The following is a 21,641-nucleotide window of genomic DNA, read 5'->3' as shown; positions in this document are numbered from 1 at the left end:
CAAATGATGGGGCACGATTCCTCCCACTAGTACAAATGATGGGGCACGATTCCTCCCACTAGTACAAATGATGGGGCACGATTCCTCCCACTAGTACAAATGATGGGGCACGATTCCTCCCACTAGTACAAATGATGGGGCACGATTCCTCCCACTAGTACAAATGATGGGGCACGATTCCTCCCACTAGTACAAATGATGGGGCACGATTCCTCCCACTAGTACAAATGATGGGGCACGATTCCTCCCACTAGTACAAATGATGGGGCACGATTCCTCCCACTATTGCAAATGATGGGACACGATTCCTCCCACCCCCCCTTTCTGTCTGACAGACCGACATACACACGGGCCGAAAGTCAGCTGTTTTTTTTTTAACTGGCCGATGTCTCCCTATATTTTGCTTGTGTTTTGGGGCTTTAGGCTGCATTCGCACTATAGTATTTTAAATCGCGGGCAGATTTCAGGCAGATCTGTCTGGGGCGAGGCGTGAATGACAAAACGTGGGACGCCACGCGATAAAACATGCTGCAATCGCGGGAGGCATTTCGCCCCAAAGTAGCTCCTGAACTATTTTCGAATGACATGCATCCCGCGATTGCAGCACGTTTTATCACGCGACGATCGCGGCAGAACCGCACTGCGATTTGAGGTGTCATTGAAATGGCATCTCGAATGCGAGTCCCGCGTTTTATCATTCACACCTCCGCGGCAAATCTGCCCGTGATTAAAAACGCTGTAGTGTGAATGCAGCCTTAGTGTGTCCCAATTATTAGTGAGCTCCGATAGTAAATTCATTGTGTTTATGGCAAGGACTTGCTTCTTGTGCAGATGAACAAGATGTGGAGCTACCTAGTGCCTGACAGCTGGTAAAATTAGCTCAATGATTAGATGCTATTTTTGGAAGGCTGTGTTGGATTACCTTCTGTAACATTAACCTTTTCCTTCCACCTGTGGCACAGCTTAAAAGGAAAGTTGCTTCAAGGCAAATGTGATAATGGAAAATATCCCAAAGAGCACATTAGCCTTTCAGTCCTAAGCTGTTCTGCCAGTGTGTGATATTGTAATGTGCAAAGCTTTGTAGGAAGTTGTGCGGATTTGCACTTCCACGGGGGAATTTATTTAGCAAAGTGGATGAAAGTTGACTGTCTGTAGCAACACAACCTTAATGGCTATGGGACAGACAGAGGGACATTTTGTGGTGTCCAAAGAAGCAAGCCTCTGTTTCATTTATACACATGGACTGCTGAGATGCCAGTTGTTACAAATATAGTGCTGACTGTACTACAGGCAGTACTTTTTGCATTTACTGGCAACATAACCTAAAAAAAAATAACTGTCTACAGATGTGCATTGGATCTAAAAGCACTTCTATCTGGCTTCTTGGATATGTTTCCTTGGCTTTCAAACACATTCCCTGGTGGGTTAAGTAACCTGATCGAATCCCCCCCCAGCCTTTTCAGTGCATCAGTGATTTCAATGCTTTACTGTGGTGCACCTGCCCAGTTTGCAGCCCTGCCTTTCGGCCTGTTGGCTGCACCTCTGGTTTTTTGCCAAGAAGGTGGCCCCAGCGCTAGTCCTGCTGCACTCTAATGGCATATCCATTGTGGGATACTTGTACAATCCCCTGTTGAGGGAACAGTCAGTGTGGGCTCTGTCAAACAGTGTGCAGTTTACTTGCATCAGTGCTTCAGATGGATCTTGAACCTTCAGAAATAATCGCTGGAATGAAACTCCTCTTTGTAGTTTCGGAGTCTCGTCCTGGGCACAACTCATGGCAGAGTGTTCCGTCCACAGGAGAAACTTCAAACAATCCAGTCCTAGATTTACTGACTTGTCCAGGAGCTGTCCGACGCTTCACTTTTGCATGAGAAGCCTTGGTCTGATGATGGCCTCTTTCAGAGCGGTTCCATATGCCCAGTTTCCTTTCAGACCTCTACAACGCAGCGTTTTGTTGTGCTGGGATAAATTGATTAGGTCTTTGGCTAGACCAGTGGTTCTCAACTCCAGTCCTCAGGACCCACCAACAGGCCAGATTTGCAAGATAGCTGAAATACATCACAGGTGATATCACTTGCTGCTCAGTGATTGCAGTATTCTAGTCTGCAACTCCCCAAGGTAATACTTAAAATCTGGCCTGTTGGTGGGTCCCGAGGACTGGAGTTGAGAACCACTGGGCTAGACTGATTAGCGTATCACAGAGGACCTGGTAATGCTTGGTGGTTCAGGAATCTGGCTCTGGAGTTGTGGGAAATCTTTCCTTCACGTCTTTAGGAGTATCCTTTAGAATGATTGTCTAACTGGGGGAGGAGTCCTAGGTACCGTTGTTGGAACAACCTCCTCTCCCAGTCAATATCTTGAAACTTTGGGCAATTTGACTGTCTCTGCAGCATTGAACTATCCTACTGGAGGGTCATCTGACCCAGAATCAAACGGACGGTACCATAGTAGTGGCGTGCAACAAATATCAAGGAAGAACCAGATGTTTTGCAATGACACAAGAGCCCAGTTAAATCCTGGTGGTAAATCAAATCTTGTCCTAGGCAGAACATTCCAGCTTAGTAAGCCAATTATGTTCCAGGCATAGATAATAGACTGGCAGCATCTGGACTAAGGGTAGTGGTCCCTGCACTCTGGGGTGTTCAGAACCTTTGGATGCCAGATATGTGGACCTCCAGGTTGAACAAGAATTGTACAGGTTTGTTTGCAGGTACATGGTTTCTCTAGCAGAAGCTGATGTGTGGCCTTTTTTCTCCCATGAAACTTTTTCTCTTGTCTTCTCCTCAGGATCGAGAGAGAGGACATTCTGGTGATTCTAATTGCTATGGAATGGCCCAGGTAGATGGTGGTGGTTTGCCAACCTGGTTAAACAGATGACTTGTGGTCCTGGTGGTCACCAGGATTTTCTGTTCTAAAGACCCTTTTGCCATCCTGCTTCATGGTCGCTTTAATGACATGGCTGTTGAAGCCGAGGTTCTAAGGGACAGGAGTATCTCAGCCTGTGATTCCTATGATTCTAAAAGCTAGGAAGTCTACTTCTTGCAAGGTCCATCACCAGACATGGAAGGCATGCTTCACTTGATGTGAGTCCCAGGGCTTCTACCTCAGAAGTTTTTCAGTTTGGAAAATCCTCTCCTTCTTGCAGCTACCCCTAGAGTAGCACTTGGCTCTCATCATTATTTATGGTTTGATTTCTGCCGTTGGCCTCACTTCTAGATTAAGGCTCCATGCACACTGGAGCTCAAAAAAGCTTTTTCTGGATGCCAGATTGCTGGCAGAAAATGCTGGTTGAAAAACGCGCTATTAACAACGTTTTGTACTAGCGTTTATGCGCGTTTGTGAGCGTTTTTGTAGCGTTTATGGGCATTTTTAATACAAATGCACAGAGGACACTCCAAAAATCCCACAATGCATTCCCAAACTCCCACAATGCATTGACAAAATAGAACGTCGAACGCTAATTACCGCGCGTTTATTGGCGTTTAGCAGTTTTTTTTGTGGTCAGGAAAACGGCACTTTGAACGCGATTTTATGGCGTTCAGAGAAGAGCCCATAAACTCCACTGCTGATAAAAGCTAAAAAACGTCCATGTGTGCATGGACACATAGGATAACATAGAGTGGAGTTTATGGGCTGTTAAAAAAACGCCCAAACTCCAAAAAACCGTCCGTTTATGAGCTCCAGTGTGCATGGAACCTAAGACTTTCATAGAAGGTAAAGAATCTATCTCTCAGCCACTGCTTCCTTCAGGAAAATGGTTTCCCTCTTTATCATCCCCGATTGACCCCGTAGGGTGCCCTGCCGCCTTGTTCCATCATTTGAGCTTATGGTCTCAAGGATCGGGTTCCACCTTTCCTGTCAAAGAACATTCTACTAGATCAGCATCAGGCATCAGTTTCCCACATTTGCAAGGCTGCCACCTGGTCTTCTTTTCACACTTTCTCTAAGTTCTACCAACTGGATGTTCTGGCCTCATTTTATGCCAGCGGTGGACGTAATGTCTTTCAGACAGCTCTTTGAGCTGCAGGTACTCCAATTTTTTTTGTTTTTTTTTTTTTTTGTTTTAGATTTGGCTTGCAGTGTTACTCACCCCTCAGTTTATCCACTTTCAGATAGTACAGAAGGTTAAAGTGGTATTAAATCTAAAACCAAAAAAATGTAATGCATTGCAGTTTACCAATTGGATGTGGTGGCTGCATTAGTTTTCTTTTGGCTTTTTTCCCCTCTGTTTTCACCTGCTGAGCTGACCGGCAAAACTCCTCCTTTATTAGGCTGCCTACACTCTGGATAAAAGTGCAACAGAGACAATTTGCAGACAGCAGCATTGTCAATGCAGCTGATAATTTTTAAGTACCCCTTTCAGCGATAGATGGTTTGTCTCAACCCTCTAACTGCTACATCTGCAGGACAGGTTGTTCTGTTGAGAAACAAGACCGTCAGGATCACCAGGTGAAAATAATAGAGCCTTGGTTAGTGTTTAGTACTGCTTTAAACTGGTGCGCAGTCATGTTGGAACAGGAAGGGGCCATCCCCAAACTGTTCCCACAAAGTTGGGAGCATGAAATTGTCCAAAATGTCTTGGTATGTTGACGCCGTCACTGGAGCTAAGAGGCCAAGCTCAACCCCTGAAAACAACCCCACACCAGAATACCCCCTCCTCCAAATGATTTTGACTAGTGCACAAAACAAGGTCCATTAAGAGATAGATGAGCGAGTTTGGGGTAGAGGAACTTGACTGGCCTGCACAGAGTCCTGACCTCAACCCGATAGAACACCTTTGGGATTAATTGGCCCCCTTTCACACAGGGCGGACTCTGCTAGCTTAGTGAGGGATCGCTCCTTTGATCCCCGCTGAGCAGGCAGATGACAGATCGGTCTCTGCTCACTGTGCAGAGACGGACCTGTCAGAGCCCCGCTGTTCTCCATGGGAAGATTGGATGAAAACGGACATGCTGTCCGCTGGATGGATGGCAAACGTATAGCCATCTGACTGTTTTGAGTGGATCTTGTCGGATCGGATGGCGGGAGGGTGTTAGCAGACACATCTCCGCTGACATCCGCCTGCCCATACAAGTCAGTAGGTGGCCCGCTCAGATCTTCCTGAAAAACAGACAGGCGGATCTTTGCGGGTCGATCGTGTGAAAGGGGCCTTAGAGTTGGAGACTACGGGCCAGAGCTTCTCGTCCATATCAGTGCCTGACCTCAGAAATGCGCTTCTGGAAGAATGGTCAAACATTCCCATAGACACACTCCTAAACCTTGTGCACAGCCTTCCCAGAAGAGTTGAAGCTGTTATAGCTGCCAAGGGTGGGCCAACTCAATATTGAACCCTACAGACTAAGACTGGGATGCCATTAAAGTTCAAGACCTCCTGCTCTCTAGCTCCCTTGTCACCTCATCCAATGCTTGCCTCCAGAACTTCTCCAGAGACTCTCCCATCCTCTGGAATGCTCTATCCCAATCTGTCCGATTTTTCTCCTACTTTATCCACTTTCAGACGATCCCTGAAAACGTATCTCTTCAGAGAAGATTATCTGGCCCCCACTTAACAACTCTACATTTATTTTCTCCATCAGCTCCTCCCCCACAGTTATTACCTCTTGTATCTCTTGACCCTCCCTCTTAGATTATAAGCTCTAACGAGCAGGGCCCTCTGATTCCTACTGTATTAAAGTGTATTGTATTCGTACTGTCTACCCTCAAGTTATAAATTGCTGCATAAACTGTTGGTGCTGTATAAATCCTGTATAATGATAATGTGCGTTTAAAGGCAGGCATACCAGTACTTTTGGTAATATAGTGTAAAAGCGCTCCGTAGATTGTCGGCGCTATATAAATAGTGACATCAGTTAGGACTGGCAGGGTGTAATTTCTTCCCCTGAAGATAGCTGTGAAATGCACAGCAGAGGCTTGGCTCAAAGACTACCATCTCTTAAAGTGAAAGTAAAGGTTCATGTGTTTTTTTTGTTTTTTTTAACCACTTAAGGACCCTGAGCCTCTTTCTGAGATTTGTTTACAAGTTAAAAACAGTGTTTTATGCTAGGAAATTACTTAGAACCTCCAAACATTATACTTTTTTTTTTTTTTTTTTCCCCTAACACCACAAATAATAAAATGGCGGTCGTTACAATACTTTGTCACACCATACAGGTAAAAGCCAGTAAATTAGAATATTTTGAAAAACTTGATTTATTTCAGTAATTGCATTCAAAAGGTGTAACTTGTACATTATATTTATTCATTGCACACAGACTGATGCATTCAAATGTTTATTTCATTTAATTTTGATGATTTGAAGTCGCAACAAATGAAAATCCAAAATTCCGTGTGTCACAAAATTAGAATATTACTTAAGGCTAATACAAAAAAGGGATTTTTTAGAAATGTTGGCCAACTGAAAAGTATGAAAATGAAAAATATGAGCATGTACAATACTCAATACTTGGTTGGAGCTCCTTTTGCCTCAATTACTGCATTAATGCGGCGTGGCATGGAGTCGATGAGTTTCTGGCACTGCTCAGGTGTTATGAGAGCCCAGGTTGCTCTGATAGTGGCCTTCAACTCTTCTGCGTTGTTGGGTCTGGCATTCTGCATCTTCCTTTTCACAATACCCCACAGATTTTCTATGGGGCTAAGGTCAGGGGAGTTGGCTGGCCAATTTAGAACAGAAATACCATGGTCCGTAAACCAGGCACGGGTAGATTTTGCGCTGTGTGCAGGCGCCAAGTCCTGTTGGAACCTGAAATCTCCATCTCCTTAGAGCAGGTCAGCAGCAGGAAGCATGAAGTGCTCTAAAACTTGCTGGTAGACGGCTGCGTTGACCCTGGATCTCAGGAAACAGAGTGGACCGACACCAGCAGATGACATGGCACCCCAAACCATCACTGATGGTGGAAACTTTACACTAGACTTCAGGCAACGTGGATCCTGTGCCTCTCCTGTCTTCCTCCAGACTCTGGGACCTCGATTTCCAAAGGAAATGCAAAATTTGCTTTCGTCAGAAAACATGACTTTGGACCACTCAGCAGCAGTCCAGCTCTTTTTTTCCTTAGCCCAGGTGAGACGGTTTTCGCGCTGTTTCTTGGTCAACAGTGGCTTGACACGAGGTATGCGGCAGTTGAAACCCATGTCTTTCAAGCGTCTCTTGGTGGTGGATCTTGAAGCACTGACTCCAGCAGCTGTCCACTCCTTGTGAATCTCCCCCACATTTTTGAATGGGTTTTTTTTCACAATCTTGACTAGGGCGCGGTGATCCCTATCGCTTGTACACTTTTTCTGACCACAGTTTTTCCTTCCCTTTGCCTCTCTATTAATGTGTTTGGACACAGAGCTCTGAGAACAGCCAGCCTCTTCAGCAATAACCTTTTGTGTCTTTCCCTCCTTGTGCAATGTGTCGATGGTCGCCTTTTGGACAGCTGTCAAATCTGAAGTCTTCCCCATGTTTGTGTAGGCTTCAGAACTGGACTGAGAGACCATTTAAAGCCCTTTGCAGGTGTTTTGAGTTAATCAGCTGATTAGTTTGTGGCACCAGGTGTCTTCAAAATTTAACCCTTACACAATATTCTAATTTTGTGACACGGAATTTTGGATTTTCATTTGTTGCCACTTCAAATCATCAAAATTAAATGAAATAAACATTTGAATGCATCAGTCTGTGTGCAATGAATAAATATAATGTACAAGTTACACCTTTTGAATGCAATTACTGAAATAAATCAAGTTTTTCAAAATATTCTAATTTACTGGCTTTTACCTGTATTTGCGCAGCGGTCTTACAAACGCACTTTTTTTTTGGAAAAAGAACAATTTTTTGAACTAAAAAATAAGACAACAGTAAAGTTAGCCCCATTTTTTTTTTTTATATTGTGAAAGATAATGTTGCGCCGAGTAAATTGATACCCAACATGTAACATGTCACACTTCAAAATTGCACCTGCTCGTGGAATGGCGACAAACACTTACCCTTAAAAATCTCTATAGGCGACGTTTAAAAAATTCTACAGGTTGCATGTTCTGAGTTACTAGCTAGAATTATTGCTCTCACTCTACCGATCGTGGCTAACCCTGTTTTCATATGCAGGCGCTACTCATGTATGTGTTCGCTTCACACGTTTAAAAAAAAATTACTTTTTATTTTTACACTGTTCTTTCAAAAAAAAAAAAAATTGTGTCACTTTTATTTCTATTACAAGGAATGTAAACATCCCTTTACATAATAGAAAAAAAGCATGACAGGACCTCTTAACCTCCCTGGTCGGTATGATTATTTCGGATTTTAGGTGCTGAAAGCGGTACAATTATTTTGCATGGAAATTTGGCGTTTTATATTGTAGGCCTGCAATTCTTAACAATAACACACTTAAATCTGTCCAAACAAGAGTCTAGTAGATATCCCGGGTATGATGAAGTTTGAAACATAAAAACATAAATTATAATATAATAAATATAAATAATTTAAAAAAATAATATAATAATAAAATTTCCCCACGATTCACTATCGCTCAATTTTGCAAGTGTTCTAATTTATTATCGCTGTTTTCTAGCTGGTCTAAAGCAACTTTTGACGTAAAGGGACACTTTTTGGTTGCTATGGACAATCTCCAGTTTCCAGGCAGAAAGAAAAGTATATATAACATAAAACTGCATGCAGGGCATGGGCCAAAGCACTGGGGACCAAAGGGATGTGAAATAATTTCATACAGTACTGTAATCTCCGTTCCCTGCGTCACGACGCTCGCAGGGAACGGAGCCTGGCACGGAGAGGCTTCCGGCAGAGGACTGAGCCCGCAGACACTGCCGGGGGACATCGCAGGATCCTGGGGACAAGGTAAGTAAAGCCGCACCAGGATCCTGCAATGCAATCCCGAGTGTGGCTCGGGGTTACTGCTAATGGGACTGAAATTTAACCCCAAGCCACACTTGGGAAAACTGTCAGGGAGGTTAAATATGAGCTCTGGTGTCAAAAAGACCTCAGATCTCATATTTACACTAAAATGCAATATAAAAAAAAAAAAAAAAAGGCCCTTTTAAGAGCTATGGGCGAAAGTGATGTTTTGACATCGCTTCTGCCCTGCAATGGTATAGACGGGGTGGAGGCCATCTTCCCCTCATCTCCATACCCAGCAAGGGCAAGGATCGGATCGCCTCCGCCGATGGCTCCGGTAAGTGGTGGAGGGCACCGTAGCGCGGCGGGAGGGGGCCCCTCTCCCATCGACAATAAGAGCGATCTTGCGACGAATCAGCCACAGAGACTACTATTATCGGAAACCGGAACGCCGGCTGAAGAAGACAATACCAGGGTTATGGTAGCTAGCTAGGATAACTAGGAAAACTCGCAAAACTAGGATAGTTGTGCATGTTAGACACGGTGGAGTCACACCCCAGAGGCTTGAATCCTGCATGTTTTGCGAGACAACGCTCACAAACCGAGTCAGGATTTTTTTAAAAATGGCTCGTATTGCGAAACGCTCATAAACCACGTTACTTGCAATCCAAGTTATTACTGTATATTTAACTATTTTGCCTCTTTGTATGTACTACGTACTTCCAGAGTGAAGCGTTTTAAAACCAGCTCATAGCTAACGTTTTGTTCAGCTGACTTCAAGCTATCATGTGAATGTGACCTGGGTGGCTCTATAGCCGCCCAATCACGTATACATTACAGATAGGGCTTCTTAGATAGCAGTAAATTTAAATGGGGGGGGGGGTTTAAAAAAAATAAACGTAACCCTGCACACAACCGCAAATGTTGCACAGGATGCGTATGTGAACTGCAATTGCACCACACATAGGAGGCATCACCACAAACATTTCAGTGAAAGTAAATGGTTCCAGGGCCATAATTCATGGTTAACTCTGAACTGTATATGAGTTGCCTATGGAGAATTTTAGGTACCATTTGTTTTTTGCAATATAATTGGTGCACACAGTTAAAGAATGTGGAGCCTATTTACTCAACGCAACCTTTTTTATTTTATATTTTACCCAACCACTGGGCATTATATTGTGTGTGTGTGTGTGTGTGTGTGTGTGTTTGCACTAAAGCCTCATGTACACTGCTGCTGGTAAACAGACGTTTAGGAGCAGTTGGGCATTTTTTTTTTTCAACTGCTCCTGAACTCTCCTCTGTTATCTTATCAGTACATGTACACAGGGTGGTTTACAGGCAGTTGAGTTTAGAGGCTTTTTTTTGGAACCCCAAAAAAATGCATTCAGAAGCTGAGTTTAGAGGCGCTTCAAGCGCCAAACGTGGGTACCCACATTTAGGTGTGTTTTTTGTCTAGATGCGTTTTTAAAGGGAAACATTTTATTTATTACTTTTGAGCCTGGAAAATGCTAAAAAACGCACCAAAAACTCAATTATCACTGCCTTCCCCTCATCGGCCAGTTATGCTTTACAATACACGACTTGCATTACTTGACGCTGAAGTTGAGTCACCAACAGACGTTCCTCTGGTGGCACGCTTTTCCTCATGTTGGTGTCCATGCAAACTAGACGAGGTCTAACCTTTCCCAAGAGAACGTCAAAGGTGGCAATTAACATGCGTGTAAAATTTTTTAAAATTCTCTGGGTAATTACACAGCTGAACACGTATCCTGTGGACATGCGTTGAGCCATCAATGGATGTGTCCAGTAGCGATGAACTCTGGTCCTCTCACAATTTTCTATGTCTTTGGAGCCTCAGCAAAAGCAACATCAGGAGCATTTCCTCACACTTGGCTCATCATGGGATCCATATTAACAAACCAACCAAAAAAGAACAGCTAGCTACAAGCACACTGCTTTCTCAGCTGCTACTCACTGTCTCCTCACAGAATGGCTGAAATGGTTAATAAATACTTGTTTTTAGTGCTTTCTAATCATTTGAGAGGTCCAAATGCAGCTTGTAAATGCTGCTAAACACACATTTTTAAATGTGGGTTACTAGCTGTGATATTCCAGCATTCAGGAGAGGTTGAGAAAAGTCCCGTGTACATAAGACCTTGGTGAAAGGTTTCTGAGACTTTATTTAAAGCGGAGCTCCATCCACAAAGGGAAGTTCCGCTTTAAGGCCTCCTCCCCCGCTTCTGTTTCTGAATGGAGCTTTAGGGGAGAAGAGGAGCAGGTACCCACTTCCATTCCGAATGCCTAGGCCAGGGTTCTCCAAACTGTCTAAACAAAGGGCCAGTTTACTGTCCTTCAGGCTGGGTTTACACACATGTGAATTAGATGCAGCTTACACCGCATCCAATTCGCATGAACATTTGAAAAAATGTTCTTTTCCATGGGTGTGTTTCACATATGTGCGTTGCATCCGCATTGCACAAAAATGTGTGCGTTTTCGAGGCAGTGTGATGTGAATTGCAAGCACATAATCTTCAATGGAAACACGCATCAGATGTGTTCCATTGTGAACAGGAATTCTCTCCCCCCTGTCCCTGGTCAGCTGATCCTCAGCTACAACGGAGAGGAACCCCTGAATGAATCATTTTTATCTTCGCAGGGAAACTGGAGCTGCAATTTGCGCCAAACTAGTGTGAACCCAGCCTCAGACTTAAGGGAGGCCAGACCAGCGGGAGTGGAAAAAAATGTCCCATCTTTGGTGTCAGTGAGACTAGTGCCTCATCATTAGGGGTGCAACGGATCAAAAAACTCACGGTTCGGATCGTACAAAAAAAAAAACAAAAAACGACAAGACAAATAAACATAACCCCCACTGTAATATCCACAATCTCCCCCACTGTAATATCCACAATCTCCCCCACTGTAATATCCACAATCTCCCCCACTGTAATATCCACAATCTCCCCCACTGTAATATCCACAATCTCCCCCACTGTAATATCCACAATCTCCCCCACTGTAATATTCACAATTTTCAAACTGTAATATCCACAAATCTCCCCCACTGTAATATCCACAAATCTCCCCCACTGTAATAGCTCACCGCCGCCGCTGGGTGTACCAAGATGGCCGCCGCTCCAGAGCTAGGCCAAAGCCGCGGCCTTTCCTAAGGCCGAGGCAGCGGCGCACTCCGCAGATCGCGGGTGTGCCGATCCGAGCAGGGTGAACCGCTCGGATCACGGATTGGTGACGATATGTTGCACCCCTACTCATCATTTATGTCCATGTAAAGAATCATGCCCCATTGTTGGTGTCAGTTGGAGAAATAGCGCCCCATCATAGGTGTCAATAGAAAGAATTGTGCCCCATCATTGGTATCCATGGGAGGAATTGTGCCCCGTCATTGGTGTCTGTGGGAGGAATTGTGCCCTTTCTATGGTGTCTGCGGGAGTAATAGTACCCCATCGTTGGTGTCTGTGGAAGGAATTGTGCCCTTAAATTGTTGTCAATGGGAGGAATGATACCCATTGCTGGAGCCAGTGGGAGGAATAGTGGCCCATCGTTGGTATCAATGGAAAGTATTATTCTCCATCTTTGGTATCAATGGAAGGAATTTTGCCCCATTGTTGCTGTCAGTGGATGGAATGGTGTCCCAAGGGCTGGATTAAAGCAAGCAAAGGGGCGCATCCAGCCCCAGGGCCGCAGTTTGAAGACCACTGGCCTAGGCGATCGGAAGTGGAAGTTCTTCTCGGAGAACCTCCACTGTTGGCTGAGAGCACTGATCAGATGCCGATGGACATACCTTTTTCCGTCATGACCCGTCTGACACAAGCCAACGGGTACACACAGGCCAAATGTCAGCCAGTTTCTACCGTACTGACCGATACCGCCCGACATTTGTCATGTGGGTTTTAGGACCGGACTGTAAGGCTTTAGGACCGGACTGTAAGGTGGCAGTTTCCCTTTAAATCCTCCTATATGGTGGCAGCAGGTTTGTAAATGTGAGTAGGAAATGTGACTGTTTTTGCTGCTGTATGGATTAGTTTTATATTAAATGTATTAGAGGATTGGAGGCTTCCTCTTGGGTGAGCCTGTTTAGCAGACCAGTTGGGGAGTCCGTTGCCATGGATTTAAAGGGAACCTGCTTCCACCATATAAGAGGATTTAACGGGAACCTGCCATCTTACAGTTCTGTCCTCAGATTGCCTGGGGGGGGAGGGATTCTGATGGATGGGAGTGATCTATATCCAACCGGAATGCTTTTGAGTCCTGTATTTCAGGTGAGCGGCTATTTCTTCCAGTGAAGGAGCACCTTCATTTGAGGTGGAGCATGGATTTAAAATAAGTCTTTCGTGTGATGGACATTTTTGACCGAGACTTTTTTATTGGTTTATCACTTTGATGATACTGTGATGAATTTGGTGTTTGATATTTATTATCACACATTATTGTTTTGCATCATATAGTATAGTTTATTATTGAGTAGCGCAACAATATTTTTTTTATATTGCAATTTTTTTGATGTGGGTAACACATTTATGTGTTTTGCAGCAACTCTATTTGAGTTATTGGTTTTTTTTTTTTTTTTTTTATATGCACTGATTGGTAGCGCACAGAGAATTTATATAAATATAAAAAATTGCGACAGCCATCATTTCATTTTACAAGGCCTATGCTTTCAGAAAATATGTAATGCAGATTTTAATGTCTACAAAAAATAAAAATGGCTTTAGAGGGGAACTGGTTAAAAACATTTAAAGAAAACCATTTCGCCTTTACTATGTAAGTTTATGTATGTAGAGATTTCTAATGTTGTCCTCCCTTTTTTTTTTTTTTTTTGTTTTCACAGGTGAATATATAAAGACCTGGAGGCCCAGGTACTTCCTATTGAAGAGCGATGGCTCCTTCATCGGGTATAAGGAAAAGCCAGATTCCTCAGAGCACAGTGTATCTATGCCCCCTCTTAACAACTTCACTGTGGGAGGTAAGCACCTAATCATTTCACATTCCTGGAGACATTACAACTATATCTGTGTCTTCATTCTACAATTTCCTTTCATTTAGAATGTCAGCTCATGAAGACGGAGCGCCCCAGACCCAATACCTTTGTGATACGATGCTTACAGTGGACAACGGTTATTGAGCGCACATTTCATGTTGACACACCTGAAGAAAGGTACACACAGGCCCTTGGCTGACTGATTTGCTCATTTCAACTGGTTATAGATTTTGTAAATGATGGTAGAGACGCTACAATGACGTCTTATTACTTATTTTGTAATCCGAAAGGGAGGAATGGATGAGAGCAATCCAAACCGTTGCCAACAGCTTAAAGAACAGAGATTCTGAACTAGAGGATGAGGAGGCCATGGACTTCAAGAGTAGTTCTCCGAGTGATGCAACCAGCACAGAAGAGATGGATTTGGCAATATCGAAGGGGCGATCTAAAGCAGTAAGTGAAGAAGCTCTGAAAAGACACCCCACTTTGTTCTAAATCATGTCCTAAAAGACACTTGTCATAAGAAATATGAGGGCTGCCATTGCTCTCCTCCATAATGAGAATGCTGCCTGCCAATTGCAACTCATTCAAGTAAATGCGGCCACAAATCTTAACTATGGGTTTCCAGCCCCCCAAACTACAAATATAAATGAACCCTTAGTTTTGAGCCCCCTATAAGTATGCTTTTACACTGATGTGCTGCATTTTACCTGCACTGCGGGTGCAGCACAGTGCATCTGCAACTTTCCTGGGTTAGCTGTGCTTTGCCCCTGACTTGTATTATCTCCTGCAGGTGTGGTGCTCTTTCTAAAGGGCACCAAAATTTCTGCATTCACTGCACTTCACCCACGGTGTGGGTAAACTGCAGCACATCAGTGTAAAAGGAGCGCTATACTATTATGCTCAGTGTATTGCTTCACACTGACCTGAAGATCTCCTCTTTTCTGCTACTGGCACCACTCTGGAGACCGCTAGCCGTGATAAGAGGTGGAGAACTATTGGAATCCCTCCGTATCAGACAGGAGCCAGCACTACAGAGGAAGCATCGGCTTATGTGGCTCCTGCTCCCTACTACAGCTCTAACTTTACAATTAGTCCCTCTGTATTGTACTCTGATGCTCTGGGATGGTGGGTCACCATGCCCAGATCACGATCTATCAGTCACTTGTCTGCGATCCACTGGTAGATCGCGATCTACAGGTTGCTGACCCCCGATCTAGGGCGATCAAAGGGTTAACTGTGTGCCTAGCTGGTGTTTTTTGCGTACACTGTGTGCTGTTTTTACTAAAGGATGTGATGGATTGTTTTTTCCCTGCTTTGGAGGGAAAGAAAATCACTTCCCTGCTGTCAGTACAGAGCTCTGCCTTGCTCAGAGCTCTTTGTCTCTCCTCGATGATGAGCGGGTGCCAGCGGTCATCCTTTGGCCGGCACCCGCTGATCGGCTTCTGCTGTGACTATTCATGCACTATCCAACTCAACATACAGGGATATGGGAAAGGGTATTGACATAAACACACATCCACACAGGTTGAACTAAATGGACTAGTGTCTTTTTATCAACTACATAACCCCTAAAATATTCTTGGAGTTTTGTTTTAACCTAAAAGTTTCTCTTTCGTTCATTGACACTCAGCGCTCCATTATTCAGAACCATAGGGTTATATCGCCCCCTACAGGAGTAGGACACTAGGCAGAAATAACGCCCATTGGGCAGTCCTAGGTGATATACACCCCCCTCTTTGCTATAGGCCTTCCGTTTTTTTTCTGCCTAGTCAGGCGTAAGGACCTAGTTCCCTGCTGGGATCTCTGGTCCTGGCAATTTTTTGTTTTTGCTTTTTAAACTACTTTTTTCTCTTGGATTTTTTCCTGTGAGATCTACAATCAACTGCCAGACAGGACGACGGGCTGGGCACTAAGATCCAGTGGTCACCCCAGTCTGGCCAGCCAGCGTGTGCAGACCGCAGATACGCGCTAGGTCGGCCATGCGAGTTAAATGTCTCACAAGGTCGCATATGATCGGGTCTCGGCCTGTGTCGCAGCATTCCTCATGACCGGCAGCCTCCCCACTTCGGTGGTGAGGAGGATCTGTCTGGGAGCGTTACGCGCGCACTTCGCTGGAACGGTAAGTAAGGGGCCCCCTCCTCTCCTTCCCTGGGGTGGTCGGTCCCTCTGGGGTTCTCCTCCACATCCTATGTCTGGCTCTGCCGTCGTGGATGTGGCCCCCCTTGCGGGGTTGGTGGCCCCACTCCCTATCCTGTCAGTTGGTGAGGTTGTGGCTGCGGCGGAGGTGCTGATCCCCTTGGCACCCATAAACTGTCCCGCATGGCAAAAGTGTCCCCTTCTCCCTCCTATTTTGGAAAATTTGTTCGTAAAGACTGTAAGTGTCCAAAGCGTCCCTTTTGTGGTTCCAAAGACGCTTCGCTGTGAGGTACCCCTTTGTGGGGTCCCTCCTTAAAGAGTGGACTCTTCCACCAGTAGTGAATCCCCCTGTCTCTAGGTTGCTCAAGACGACCATGATTCTGGTAGTTAAGTCTCTGGTTTTTAAGGATCCGGCTGACATACCTGGAGGGGGAGCAGATTTCCTCTGCTTTCGCAGAGTTGGTGGACCAGTTGGTCTGGGGGCTGCAGTTTGTATGCAATGCCTCTTGGACGCAGTTCCCCTGGTTGCTAAGCTCTCTGTTTCTGCAGTGGTGCTTAGACATGTATTGTGGCTTAAGTGTTGGTCTGCGGACTGGGCTTCTAAAAAAAAAAAAAAAAAGCTCTGACTAGGTTACCATTTCAAGGCAATTGTCTGTTAGGGGGCTACTCTGGATAACATTGTTACGAGTCTCACAGGAGGTAAGTGTACATCTCTTCTACGGTCTGAAATGGGGAAAAGGGCCTTGTAGCGGATGTGGTCCTTCTTCTTGGCACGCAATGGACCTGGTCAGGTGAGCCGAGAGCGGGGCTCCCTAGAGCCACGGACGAGGCCCCTTCAGCATGAAGGCGCACCCTCATTTATGTCCTAGTGTTCCAGCCTTGAACCCCGAAAAGGTTTTTTTTCCTTCCAGTTGGCATCTGTCACTGGACTGTTCTCCTTGGGGCTGTGCAAGCCCTGTTGCTTCAGGGTGTGCTTGCCCCAGTTCCAGTAGGTACAGAAGGTCAGAATGGAGTCCATCCGCACGGTGGTGGCGTCCCTTCATCGTGGGGACTTTCAGGCTTGAAATCACGGATGCTTATTTACGCACTCCAAAATGTGCCCGAAACACTTCCTCCATTTTACTGGGGAAAAAGAGCATTATCCGCTCACGGTGTTGACCTTTTGGTCTCGCCTCCACCCCTCGCGTATTCACAAAGGTGTTGGCTCCAGTTCAGGCGTGGTTACGTCAGTGGGGGGGTTGCGATCCTGGGCTGCTTGGACTAACAACTTCTGCGAGCAGAGTAGGGCTGCAACTAACGATTATTTTCATAATCGATTAGTTGGCCGATTTATTGTTTCGATTAATCGATCGGTTAATAACCATAAAAAAAAAAAGTGTGGTGTATAATTTAGTTAATATGTAAAGTTTTTAAAAAAAAGGCAATTTATTCTTAAATATTTCTATGCAGTGGTAAATATAAATAACCAACTATATGGTTAGGGAGCAAAATATCTAATCCATGCTAAGAATAACAGAGGAGATATACTGTATATACTATTAGAAGAGATATACTATTAGAGGAGAGATATACTGTATATACTATTAAAGGGTGAATCTGGTAAATATCATCAGACTCAGAGATCACATTTTTTTTATTTAAAAAAAACAAATGTCTTCCTTAAAAAAAAAAAAAAGTGTAATTTTAAGAACGTTCGTTCGATTTTCTAATCATTAGTGGGGTAAAATCGACGTTCATTTTCAACCATAGTGACGGGAACATTTGGAAATAATAGAAAAATTCTTGGTCAAAGGAATTTTCAGACAGTGTATGTGATTTTCGTTCAGAAATTTACCTTCGTTTTAAAAACAGAATGTTAAAAACAAGTGAAAATTTCAAACAACATTCTTTTATTCAGCGAATGTACAAAGATTTTTCGTCTGAATATTCTCGTCTGAAAATTGATCCGTGTGGCCAGCATAAGGCTCGGTACACACCTATTCAGTTTGCTTTTGATCTGTTTCTGCAGTGCTTTTCGCTGTACGTTGTGATTTTTGCGCACGTGATTTTGCTGCGATTTGCGTTTTTTGCAATTTTTTTTTTTTTTTTTTGGACAATTTGTCGTTGAGCAGATTAAAAAAAAAAACTCAAATTGCTGCAAAAACACATTACATGCTCTTCTGCAGCTTCTCTATTGAAGTATATTAAACCAAAAAAGCACAGTTTTGCGTTAAAAAAATCCTTGACCCTTTCCAAATGGGCAGCGGCTGAAAAAAGCATAGATGTGAACGTGTCCCATAGGAAACCATGTAAATGAACTGTAGTGCGTTTCTGCAAAAAGCACCAAAAAACACAGATGTGAACCAGGTCTAAGATGTTTAGTAATATAATGGGGTTAAAAAAACTAAAATTAGCCCTTTATAGTACCAAAAAAAAAAAGTACAGATAATCGCTAATGTAAGGGGTTCATTTTTTTTTTTTACTGTAGAACTGTGAAAGTAATATTTACAGTAGCGATTTGCTCTTTTTGCACTATAAAGGACTCATTTTAGCTTTTTTTAACCCCATTAGGTTACTGGCCGATTATTCGATTATGAAAATAGTAATCGATTAATTGTCAATTAATCGATTAGTTGTTTCAGCCCTAAAGCAGAGTCCTCGCCTTCCCTGAGGGGCAACGTATCTCGCTATACAGACCTCAGTTTTCAGTTGGCTTCTATACTACCTGAAGTCTGCTCCGGCTCCTACCAGAAAATTGGATTATCTGGGCCTGACTCTGGTTTCATCTCTGGCCAAAGTGTTTCTTCCTCTGGACAAACTCCAGAAGTTGCATGCTGCGTTTCAACTACTGTTGTCTCGCAGGTGGGCCTCGAAGCAGTTCCATTTGCTTAGTTTCCATACAAGCTCACTTCAAGTGAGATCCTGGTGTAAAGTGCCCTAGGTCTCTGGACTATCAGATTCGGCTGAGCCAGAAAACCGGGGGTCCCTGGCCTGGTGGCTTCGCTCTCCGGGATTTCGGCAGGGCACATCCTTTCTCCTCTTGTATTGAACAGTGGTCACCACCAATGCCAGTCTGTCCGGGTGGGGAGTTGTCCTGGGACTGGAGGTCAGGGTCGTTGGACACTGGAGGAATCCTGACTGCCAATTAATATCCTGGGACTTCAAGCGATCAGACTATGTATGGATCATGGAGGTCGACTTTAGGGGCTACTGAACGGATCCAGTCGGACCATGCCATGGCGGTGGCCTATGTCAATCACCAGGGCGGAACGAAGGGTGTGTTGGCAGCCCTGACAGTAGCCAGGATCCTTCGGTGCGCAGAACGCCTTGTTCCAGCCCTCTCCACCGTATGCATTCTAGGAGTGGAAAAATGGCAGGCAGTTGCCTCAGTCGGCTAGTGTTGGTCCACGGGGTGGTCCCTTCACCAGGACATGTTTCATTGGATATGTCTCCAATGGGGCACTCCCGAGGTAGACCTGTTGGCGTCCTGGTTTAAATGAACAGTACTGAGGTTTCTGGCAAGGTCACGGGCTCCTCTGGTGGACACTGCAGACGCTCCGGTGGCCCCCTGGGACGGTATAGTCGGATCTACGCCTCTCCTCTCAAGATTCTGCCGCGGATTTTGCACAGGATCGAGGCCGAAGGGATTCCGGTCATTCTAGTGGGCCTGGATGGCCTTGTTGGTCTTGGTATGCCGACCTGGTGCGCTTGGTCGCTGACGTCCCTTGGCGACACCCTCTCAGGGAGATTTTGCTGCCCCAAGGGCCGATCTTCCATCCTGCTTCAGTCGCTGGTTTTGAAGGCCTGGCTGTTCTGAGCCAGGTGCTGAAGTTACGATGTTGCTGAAGGCTAGGAAGCCTTCCTCTAGGAAGATTTAACACGAGACATGGATAGCATACATATCCTGGTGTGGGGCGCTTGGCATTTACCCTTGTTCTTTCTCGGTAGCTCGCATTTCGACCTTCCTTCACAGGGGGGTTTGAGCAGAACATGGCCTTGAGTACCATCAAGGGCCAGGTGTCAGCCTTGGCGGTTTTCTTCGGCGCCTCCTGGTCTTGCACTCCCTGGTGCGTACTCTTAATCAAGTGGTTTGACATCTGCCTCCACCAGTGCAGTCTTTTCTACCACCGTGTGATCTGCTCTTGGTGCGTTCGGTTCTACAGGAGCTTTCCTTTGAAAATATTCGGGAGGTTCCTCTGCTTGCTCTGTCCCAGAAGGTGGCTTTTTTGGTTGCTATTACCTCTGCTCACAGTGTCGGAACTGTAGGCATTACCGTGTCATACTACTTACCTGGTGATCCACAAAGATGAAGTGGTTCTTTGCCCTTGTCCGAGGTTCCCTCCTCTGATTCTTTTTGACTAAGGACGTTGTGTTGCCTTCCCTGTGTCCCAGGTCAAAATGTCCTAAGTGATTTACTTTGCATGCTCTTAATGTGTTTGGACGATTCGGGTGTATTTGGCAGTCACAGGGTCTTTTTGGAGATCAGACTCACTGTTTGTGATCACAGACGGGCCAAAAAAGGGGCTGTCTGCTTCTTCTGCGACCTTTCTAGATGGATAAGACATACAATGACTCTGGTCTATTCTATCAGGGGTTGGGTTCCTCCTTTCCGTTACGACACATTCTACTTGGCTGCTTACTGCTTCTTGGGCCTTCCATCATCAGGCATCAGCTGCGTTGGTTTGCAAGAAGGCGGCCACTTGGTCGCCTGTGTACACTTTCACAAAATTCTACAACGTGGATGTGCTGGCATCTGAGGATGCTTCTTTTGGCCGCAAGGTGTTGCGGGCTGCTGTTTAGGGGGTATAATCTCTCTTGGAGGTGTATTGTTCAGGTTAGGCTCCTGTTACCTGGTTGGCTCTTGTGTTAGCCTTGGGATTTTTCATTGTCCCACCCCTCATGTTTGGCACTGCTTTGGGACATCCCTATGGTTCTGAATAGCGCTGTGTCTGTCGATGAACAAAAGAGAAAATGGGATTTTTGACTTACCATAAAATCCATTTCTGAGTTCATTAACGGACACAGCACCCACCCCTCTACGGAGTTTTGATGCTTCTAACACTGCTTGTTGCTAAACTGAAGGCCTATAGCAGGGAGGGGGGTGTATATCACCTAGGACTGCCCATAGGCATAGCCAAGTCTTTTTTTTTTTTTCTGCCTAGTGTCCTTCTCCTGTACAGAGCAATATAATCCTATGGATCTTAATAATGGAGCGCTGTGTCTGTCAATGAACTCAGAGAAATGGATTTCATGGTAAGTCAAAAATCCCATTTTTCAGTGTACCTTTCTCATTTTTCATATGCATACTGTTCAACATTTCATGACTGTATTTATAACACGTATATCTAGATTTTTTTGCTCAGTCCAAATAATAAAAAAAAGAAAAACGCAGATACAATTTTTTAAATTAAATTACACATTTTATGTGGATAGCTTAGGCTTCATTCACGGGGCGATTAGCTGCACGTGCCCCGTGTGTTTGACGACCTGCATCCTAATGTCATATTGGGACACAGCGGCTGTGTCCATGCAGCTGCATGTTTCCCAATAGACAATAATGGGACACCAGCACAGGGATCCATGCAACACCTTTGCATTCCCATGCCAGTCAGACAGCCCCGCTTGGGGCACACTGCTAATCTTCCCATGTAAACGGCCTGAAAGCAAAAAAAAAAAAAAAAAAACCTTTTATAGTTTTTC

At 44.7% G+C, this 21,641-nt stretch overlaps 1 protein-coding gene across 1 annotated transcript in view; it reads left to right on the top strand.

Annotated features, from left to right (window-relative positions):
• AKT2 (AKT serine/threonine kinase 2) overlaps positions 1-21,641 on the top strand; it is a 78,057-nt gene that overhangs the window by 38,056 nt on the left and 18,360 nt on the right. Inside the window, exons 3-5 of the mRNA XM_073598499.1 lie at positions 13,674-13,808; positions 13,889-14,000; positions 14,114-14,276. Of these exons, the coding sequence (XP_073454600.1) occupies positions 13,674-13,808; positions 13,889-14,000; positions 14,114-14,276 (410 nt within the window). The remainder of the gene's footprint in view (positions 1-13,673; positions 13,809-13,888; positions 14,001-14,113; positions 14,277-21,641) is intronic.

This window comes from Aquarana catesbeiana, linkage group LG09, assembly GCF_042186555.1.
Source record: "Aquarana catesbeiana isolate 2022-GZ linkage group LG09, ASM4218655v1, whole genome shotgun sequence".
Taxonomy (NCBI): domain Eukaryota; kingdom Metazoa; phylum Chordata; class Amphibia; order Anura; family Ranidae; genus Aquarana; species Aquarana catesbeiana.
This window is presented reverse-complemented; position numbering and strand designations above follow the sequence as displayed.